The sequence below is a fragment of the Equus caballus genome, chromosome 2, assembly GCF_041296265.1.
Source record: "Equus caballus isolate H_3958 breed thoroughbred chromosome 2, TB-T2T, whole genome shotgun sequence".
NCBI classification, from domain to species: domain Eukaryota; kingdom Metazoa; phylum Chordata; class Mammalia; order Perissodactyla; family Equidae; genus Equus; species Equus caballus.
In genome coordinates, this window is record NC_091685.1 from 48,620,903 (window position 1) to 48,629,629 (window position 8,727).

The window sequence follows — 8,727 nt, forward strand, 5'->3', positions numbered from 1 at the left end:
TAGTTTGGAGAGTTGTAGCCAGATATTGGAGGAGACTAGAAGAATGCACGATCCAATCCAGTTTGCAGGTAGACAAACTGCAAAGACAATGAGCCAGACTAGAATCTGATATCCATGTAGGTGATTTTAATTTTTACTGAAATGTCCTTTTTCTCTCTACAGTCACCCCATTTCTACCTAAGATAATCACAGTAAGGGTAATTTGCTTGTAAAAGAAGTCTGGCCTCACTAAATTTGTCCTGGTTATTTACATAAGTGGAGCAAAAACAGTGATGACCATGGGGCCACCTGATGGCTGAGTGGTTAAGTTTGTATGCTGTGCTCTGGCAGCCTGGGGCTCACCAGGTTTGAATCCTGGGCATGGACCTACACACTGCTCTTCAAGCCACACTGTGGTGGCATCCCACATACAAAATAGAGGATAGTTGGTACAGATGTTAGTTCAGGGCCAATCTTCCTCACCAAAAAAACCCCAAACACACCAGCAGTAACCATATGGGCAGGCTGTTTAAGTCTGTCTTGCTGAGCCTATCACTGCAGTCTCAGAGTGGACTGTTCAAAGTCTCTCGAGGCCAGGAAGCCAAGCTGAGGACTCACCATCAGACTTGGCCTGCAGTACTTACGGATTTGGGTGAACACCTCTCTTTTCAAGGTCCCCAAAATAGCCTGAGTTTCCTGGGCCTGCCAGGAAGTGGCCCTCCTTATTCACCTGGTAAGGCTGCTGGGAACCCTGTAAGCAAGGTGTCAGGGGGCTTTTTAAAGGGGCTGTATTGGCTGTGTAACGTCAACCTCAGCTCCTTAAAACGTCTGGTCACTGGTCCTGGCGCTCCAGCTGCACTTTGTCCCTGTCCACACAGCCCAGCCGAGGGTCTCCTCGTGGCCAGCAGCCCTGGGTCGCTCCGCCAAGGAGCCCAGCCGCTGCCGAGCTGGTCAGAGGGTGCTTCTCAGGAGACTCGCTGTGTTGGCGCCAGGTCTGGGTCCAGGACCCCGTGTTCCCAGGCCTCCTGGAGCAGACTTTGGAGCAGACACCTTGTGCCTTCCCCATGGTCTGCTCCCCCCCCGCCCCCCCATAGGGCCAGGTCAAGGCAAAGAGGCCCCGTGCTGAGAAGAGAAACTCTGTTTTTACAAGAAATGGAGGCCTGTTTCTGGTGCTGTTTATGACTCCATGTCAGATCTGACATGGCCTCCTGGTGCTGCTTGGCCTGTCTGCCCACGCTGTGCTCATGTCACGCTTCAGGACCTGCCATCTGCTCGGTGTCACTGCGAAAAGGCCTTCCTCTCACGGTGACCCATTTGTGTATAGACTAAACGTCGGTAAATTCATTATGAAGGGCCTGCAGCCTGTGGCTTTTCCCCAGATGCTGCCCCAGTGGCCAGCGCTAGCCTCCAGCACCCACAGTCCATACCAGTTACCATGTGTTAGCTCAGCCTCTGTGCTGCACGTTGGGGATGTTAAGAAAAAACAGAGGTGTAAGACGATTCCTGCCCTAAAGTGGGCAGTTGGGAAGATGGGCTGTCCATCAACTGCTGGACGGCCAGAGCTGGACCACTCTGAGCGCTGGATGGGTAGCTCCCTGGGCCCCTGGCTGGGGGAGGGCAGGGCTGCTGGCAGCAGTGCAGTCTGGGATGGCAATGGAATTTGAGAGTGTGGGGACCCTCCAGGGAGGGATGCAGGGGCAACAGAGGGAGCAAGGGCCTCGCCTGGGCCGGGAGCAGTGCCACTGGTGGGGTGGGCCTTGTCCCTCGTACCGACTGAGTGAGGAGTGCACTGCAGCAAGGTGGGGTGAGGGCCCGGGGTTGAGGCTGTGGGGGTGGGAGGTGGAGCTCACCCTGGTCCTCTCCTGAGTGTGAGGCCAAACACGGCACCTATTTTGGATTCCCGTCCCCAGCCTCTCTGAAGTGTTTTCCAAGACATCCAGGGAAGGACCCCCCAGGGATGCCCCTGCACCAGAGGGCTCACCGTGGTTCCTGTTGAGCTTCTTTTTCTGAAACTGGACCATGTCATTCCATCCAAATGACCAGAATGGGTTAATTAGCTGTTGTTTTACAAACTCAAAATATAGAGAAACTTCCAGCAGACAGCAAGCTGAGTACCTGTCTCTTGCACAGGCTGCTACAGGCACTGGAACGAGGACGGGAGCATCAGCTGTGTCCAGTGCAGGAACGGAACCTACAACAGTTCCGAGTGCAGAGGCCGTACGTCATTGCCCCATTTTCCCCCACCCCCTCATGCCCACCTGGCCTGCTTTTCCTTGAGGGGCCACATCTCCAAGTTCTGGAGGAACGGGCGGGAGTCTCTATTCTTGTCCCCCACTAGTGGGTGACCCACCTCACCCTGAAGCACTGTCCATCGAGGGAACACCCCCAGGACCACCCCACCCCTGTCCTCTTGTCTATTCAGGACAGCTGTGAGGTGAGGGCCACTCCGCTGCCATGGTCCCCTCCCTTTGTCGTTTCTGCCTCATGGTTCCCCTTTGGGCTGTGTCTCTCTCCCTGGGGGTCCTTGGTGGGGTTTCCATGCATGGCCCAGGACATTTCCATGGGTCTGGGCTGTCCACAAAGCTGGCAGCACTGACAGCTCTGCTCCCCCATAGTTGCTGGCCGGGGTGTACAGTTCCCGGTGAACAGGAGCACAGGGACGCCTGGGCGGCCAAATTTCAGTAAGTCTCTCAGCTCACCAGAACAGAGCAGGGCCTCTGCCCAGGTCCTGTCAGGGGAGAGGGGGCATCATCCAAGCCTTTCCCAGTGCAGACCCCAACCACAGATGCTCACCACAGCAGGGCCATGTCCACAGTCAAGGTCAAACTCCACCCCAGCCAAGAGCTCTGTGTACAGGGACTCAACCCTGGTCACGGAGACGGCCTAGTAGAGAGTCCAGCAGCCCCTTGGGCTGGGTCAGTTGCACGGCCACAGCCCTCGCTGTGCCTCTGAACAGTTCCTGTTAGTGGAAGCCCTTCCAGCCGCACATCTCACCCTTGGCCTCACTCTTAGTCCACTCAGCCCCGAGGGCCATGGGAACTTGGGACATGCAGGTCTTCTGGAGATTGGAGGACACCCTGAGGTCCCCTAGCCCCCATCCCCAGTGGTTCCTCTAGGATGTAGGGCTTGGAAGAGACTGCAAACATTGCATGCCAGACAGAAGTACCCGTCACACCACCTGGTGCTCAGGGGCAGACACAGGACCCACCTCTTGGACGCTCTGTCCCCAGCCTGCTCCTGTCTGCCAGGCATCTCATCCTACCCAGATGCCCACCAGCCTCAGGGCGTGGCCGTACCTTGGGGCACTGCAGTCAGGGAGAGTGTCACCTCCTCTTCTGAGGTGGCTGGGTGGTGTCACCCCTAGACCCTGCTCCTTCAGCAGAGGACATGTTGACCTGGGCTGAGGGCTCAGGACCAGAAGCAAGTGGCCTTGTGCTGAGCTGGCCCACTGAGGCCGGCCACATGGAGCAGCAGCACTGGAGGGTGGGGTCGCTTCAGAGAGCTGACATGGCCAGGCCGGCAGTGGCAGGGCAAGTGAGGGAGGCCCGAGGGGCTGGCTGTTAGCCCCTCCACTGCAGCACATCTGGGCAGGACACACTCACTTGGCTGGAATTTGTCACTCCTCTGGGTTCCAGCGCCTGGGTCTCAGGGTTAGAAAGCCACCTCCCGACAGGCATCTACATGCACGTTCCCCCAGCTGACAGTCACTGACTGTCCAGAGCCCTCGGCCTGGGTGAAGATGGCCGGGGCTCAGAGCACTGGGAAGGCCGCTCCAGGCAACAGTGAACAAGCTCCCAAGATGTGAGGATGTGGGAGCCCCTGGCGTGGGCTGAAGGCTCCGGCCCAGTGTGCCAAGGGGCATGGGGCCCCACAGTCTGTGCTGAGTCTTGAGGAACAAGCCTGAGGAGCTGGGGCGGGAATCCTTAACCCTCTCCACGTCCCTCCTCCCTGTGGAACTTCCCCAGAGCCCACACCGGGCCTCACTGGGCCTGCAGGGCGTCCTAAGCCCCTGTCTTCGGCCAGCCCCTGTGAGGGCCCCGGGGTGTCCAGGGAACAGGGATCTGGGGAGGAGCCTGGGACCGTCCCCACTCTGAGCCTGCCCAGGCCTGCCACTGGCAGCTGCTCCCCTTGCTTGCAGGGGGCCCTCAAGTGGCAGCCTCCCTGTTCCTGGGGACATTCTTCGTCAGCTCGGGCCTCATCCTCTCCGTGGCCGGGTTCTTCTACCTCAAGCGTGCCAGTAGGCTCCCCAGGGTCTTCTACAGGAGAAACAAAGGTACCCCTCGTGCCGCCGTGGCGAGACCCTGCCCAGCCAAGGGCCCGACCAGCACATACCCCCACGCCAGGCTCCTCGGAGAAGCACTCGGGGCGACTGATGAGGGCGTCCAGGCGTGTAGCCCTGTGAACACAGCCAGAAGGGCCGGGTCATCAGGTGGTTCTTGTGCCCAGGAATAAGAGGGGCAGTTACTTCCTAGAAGCGCTCCTGCGAGGACTCCTTGGGGCCTGAGCGTAGAGGGCACTGGCCTGACTCAGCACCTGGAGCATCATGGCCGGGTTGCTGGGGTGGGGCAGGGCGGGGAGGTGGCGTCCCTGGTCTTGGGGTCACCTGTGCACAGCTCCTGAGGCAAGCTGTGTCCTCTCCCCATCCCGCCCCACTGGGGTTGGAGTGGCCAGGCCGCCCCCACTTACCCTGGGCCTGGGTGCCGGCCCTGCCTCCCTCCTGAAGAGGTGGGAGTCACTCCTGCTGTGCCAGGCAGGTGGTCCAGCCAAGGCATCTGACCCCTGGTGGGCAGCACCAGTGGATGGTTACCCAGAGCCCAGCCCATCAGGGGCTCCATGAGACCCCTGTCCGCCCCCTCTCAGCCAGTGCTGGACACCTCAGCAGGGCTGTTGTAGCTCCCGGGTCCTGAGCGTCAAGGGCTGGGCCCCTCACTGCCATCAGGACAGATGCTCTGGGTCAGCTCGAGGAGGGTGCTTGCACAGTGGTGGGCACGGGGGTCTCGGTGTGTCTGTGCAGTAGCTGGGGCAGGCCCACTCTGTGTCTCCTCCTGCTGCCTCCAGAGCTGGGCTTGGTCACCCTAGGTGGCCACGGGGCCAGGGAGAAGCTGGGGTGGTGGAGGCCTATGGCAGCCTCCCCAGTGGCAAGGGAGGGGGGCAAAGATGGTCTCCCCAAGGCGCACCTATGACCTGGGCATCAGCTGGGGCAGAAGGCAACCTCGCCAAGCACCTGCTGGGACCCGGGGAGGGAGAGCCACACTCTGCCCCTTGGCTGTGCTGGAGGCCTAAAGAAATGCACTTTCTGAGGAATGGCTTGTCCACTCCACCGAGCGGGCAGAAAGAGGGTTCTGGGGAGGAGACGGCTCACCTGGGAACCTTGGGGGCCCACCACCCCCAAGTGCAGGTGGGAAACGGGGCAGACAGCCAGGCCGAGGGCACTGCTGGGCGAAGGTGTGGAGGTGGGATTGGGCTGAGCCTGGAGCTGGGGAAGCAGCTCTGCAGGCCCTATGGCCCCCACCCCAGGCTAAGGGATCCCACCCAGGCTGAGGGACCCCACTTAGACTGAGGGACCCCACCCCAGGCTGAGGGACCCCACTTAGGCTGAGGGACCCCACCCAGGCTGAAGGGCGCCACCCAGGCTGAGGGACCCCACCCCAGGCTGAGGGACCCAACCCTAGGCTGAAGGGCCCCCGCCCCAGGATGAGGGACCCCACCCCAAGCTGAGATGGCTGCGTGACCCAGGTGACACCTGTGCTCTTTCCCTGCAGTCCCTGCCCTGCAGCCTGGAGAAGCTGTAAGTAACCCGGACGGGGGGCTGGGCACCCCTGTGTTGCGTGCTGCGCGGGGCCGTCCATTGTTCTCATCGTGCTCTCTCCTTTTTCAGGCTGCGATGATCCCCCTGCCGCAGTCCTCAGGTAGGTCAGCTGTCACTGCCCCTCGGCCCCTCGACAATTTCACAGGCAGCCCACGGTGTGTGGGCGCGGCCCACTCCAGGACCAGCCCCGCCTCCCCCCCGCCCCCCCCACTTCCCTGGCGCCTGCAGGGATGGGCCCAGCGGGTGGGTGCCTGGACCTGCCGCTCCACCACCCCCACCCTCCGCCACCCCACCCCCCACTGCTGGGGACGCCGGCCACGTTCCTTCCCCCTTCAGCAACCGGAGCTTTAGTGCCTTTTCTCTTTATTCCTGAGACATTGAGTCTCCCCAGCGCGAAGTCAGAAGTCGCCTCTGCTGCCCTTGCTTGTTGACCTGAGCAGTGGGGTGTGGCCGGCCAGGCACTGGGCCCTTGGGCAGTCCCCGCTCCGAGCGGCTGGCTTTCGTTCTGCTGGGCCAGGCGCATGGCGCCTCAGATGGCTCCAGGAGTAGGTGCAGTCTCACCACGTTACAGGTGATGCTGTGAGCACAGGCCGCACAGCTACAGGCCCAGAGCAGGTGTCTCCCCCAGTTGTGTTCTTGCTGCTCTGCAGGGGTCTGGAGTGGGGACAGGGGAGGACGTCCCTCTTCTGTGGGGACAGAGAAGTTCCTTTCTCAAGGCTGGGTCAGCCCGGTTCCAAGACACTCGTCTCTTGTTTCTCTCACGCAGCAGTGTCTGCGGTATCTTGAGTTTCCTAAGGTGCCTTGGTAGTTTCCCAGGGCTGTAGAGACAGGTGGCCACAGATGGGGGGCTTGAGACCACCGAGACGTCTGCTCACAGTTGAGGAGGCTGGAAGTCAGGAACCAGGATTGGGGGGGTGCTCCCTCTGGATCTTTCTTGCCTCTTCCGGCCTCTGGGGGCTCCAGGCGTCCCTGGGCTGTGGCCAGACCCCTCCAGCCTCTACCCCAATCCTCATGTGTCTCCTCCTCTCTCGACCTCCCTGTCATGAGGACGCTGGTCACTGAATTCAGGACACATAGTCCAGGAGGAGCTCATCACGAGACCCTTAACTTAATCACACGCGCAAAGACCCTTTTTCCAAGAGAGGTCGCATCCACAGGCCCCAGGCTTAGGACGTGGACGTGTCTTTTTGGGGCCACCATCCAGGCCCCTGCAGTGCATCATGTGACCTGTGCCTCAGTGATTTGCGAGAGCCAGGCCCTCGCCCAGGCCAGGGTGCTCGGGCCTCTGGGGAGAGTGGGGTATTCATCCCAGAGCCTCTCCTCAGCTGCCACATCTGTACAAGCTGGGGCTCGGCGGGGTGCTTCGGGGCTGCTCCATGTCCCACTCCCAGGAGCTCTGTGGGGGCTGCAACCCGGGGCGTCCCTGCTGTCCCAGGCCCTGCTCTGACCCCACCTGTCTGACCCTGTTTCAGTGCGGAAGCCGCGCTACGTCAGGCGTGAGCGGCCCTCGGGCAAGGACACAGGCCCCACTGCTGTCTCCTTGGTGGAGGCCCGGGTCAGCAACGTGTGAGCTGGAGGCCCACCTGAACTCCACACGCCACCTTGGAGGAAGCCCAGCACATAGAAGGCAGCACTGCCCAGTGAGGCCTCTGGACGGGCCTGGACACAGCCCCTGGCTCAGCTCATCCGCCTCCCAGTGACCAATGCTCAGTGGAAATATGCCCGGTGTTCTACAGGTGACTCCTCCCTGCCCACGGCCTCTCGGGGTGACTGACAGGAACAGGTGACCCTGTGACAGGCTCAGCCCTCAGGAGACTGTGAGCTCCCAGCGCCCACAGTCTGCAGGCCTGCCAGGCTGCCTGGTGCCTGGCAGAGCTGCAGCCGGCCACCTCACCCCTGGGAGCCCACAGTGGGCAGATGCCCCTGCACCACTAGGCCACATGGCCCCCTGGACCCTTCTGAGAGGAGAGAGGCCGAGGCCTTCAGGTGTTCCAGCTGGTGCCGGACAGGGTGGGGTGGGGTCTGGGGACTGAGGTGCCCACAGGGCTGTCCTATGGCTGAGACCCCTGAGCCTGCGACCACCTGTTTCCAGGAGCTGGAGAAGCGAGTTTCCTGGTTTCATACTGACTTGTGTCTGTTTTTAGGCAGAAATGCATTTTGTAGAGAAGTCTGAGTGGCACTGCCATCCTCGGCCCCCTGCCCCTGCCCCCATGCCTGGGCCCCAGGCACTGCTATCCTTGTCCACCAAGGGACTACACTAGCCTGAAGCTGTGGGAGGTCAAGGCCAGCCCTCACTGGGGTGTGTCCACCCAGGGTCACATTTCCCTGTGACTGCCGCCTGCACCATCAGGTTTTGCTGGACCCATGGAGGCCATGCTGGCTGCTGGTCCTGCTGCCCCAGGCCTCAAGGTGCCACCCTGCACGTCTTCAACCTTGACTGGTTGCTGATGGCCGTGGTTCCTGTGGGGAGAGGAGCGTTCGCCGCCACCTCCTGTGCCCGGGGCCTCGCTGGCTACTTCCCAGGTTCTCAGCCACCACCAGCGTGTTCTCTTGCAGCGTCTGGTCCACATCTGAGGGGCCCGAGGCGGACCTGCGTGGTCAGCCTCCCCTGCTCTGCATCATGATGCCTGTCTCAAGCATTTAGTATCTGCATACGCGCTTGTTCTCGAAGACTGAGCCAGTGACCTGGCCCAGCAGCTGAGGGCACCAGCTTGGTCAGTGCCAGGCGAGCCCTTCAGGGCGCTCTCTTCCAGGCCTTCTAGCCCGCCCAGGGCCATCTGTTCCTGAGTGAGGGTGAAGCCCCACCCAGGCCCACTGCCCAGGGCAAGGATCAGCACCCCTGCCCTGTCACTCCTCCTGGGCCTGAGAGCCTGCGCCTCTGCCAGGTAGAGCCACACCAGCCCCGCCTTTCAGGACGGTGTCCCGGGGGAGGGGCCTCC

The 8,727-nt window shown here is 61.4% G+C and overlaps 1 protein-coding gene across 50 annotated transcripts in view; it reads left to right on the forward strand.

Moving 5' to 3' along the window:
* C2H1orf159 (chromosome 2 C1orf159 homolog) overlaps positions 1–7,909 on the forward strand; it is a 28,403-nt gene extending 20,494 nt beyond the window's left edge. For 19 of the 50 annotated variants that reach the window (XR_011434015.1, XR_011433999.1, XM_070255433.1 and 16 more), the window contains 6 exons: positions 2,110–2,196; positions 2,595–2,660; positions 4,118–4,252; positions 5,742–5,767; positions 5,858–5,888; positions 7,261–7,909. Coding sequence is in view for 47 of the 50 variants with exons in the window: in XM_070255433.1 (XP_070111534.1) it covers positions 2,110–2,196; positions 2,595–2,660; positions 4,118–4,252; positions 5,742–5,767; positions 5,858–5,888; positions 7,261–7,358 (443 nt within the window). In the remaining 3 variants the exon portion in view is untranslated. The remainder of the gene's footprint in view (positions 1–2,109; positions 2,197–2,594; positions 2,661–4,117; positions 4,253–5,741; positions 5,768–5,857; positions 5,889–7,260) is intronic. The other 31 variants (XM_070255258.1, XM_070255265.1, XM_070255269.1 and 28 more) reach the window with 4 other exon arrangements.
* Positions 7,910–8,727: the final 818 nt, after the last annotated feature.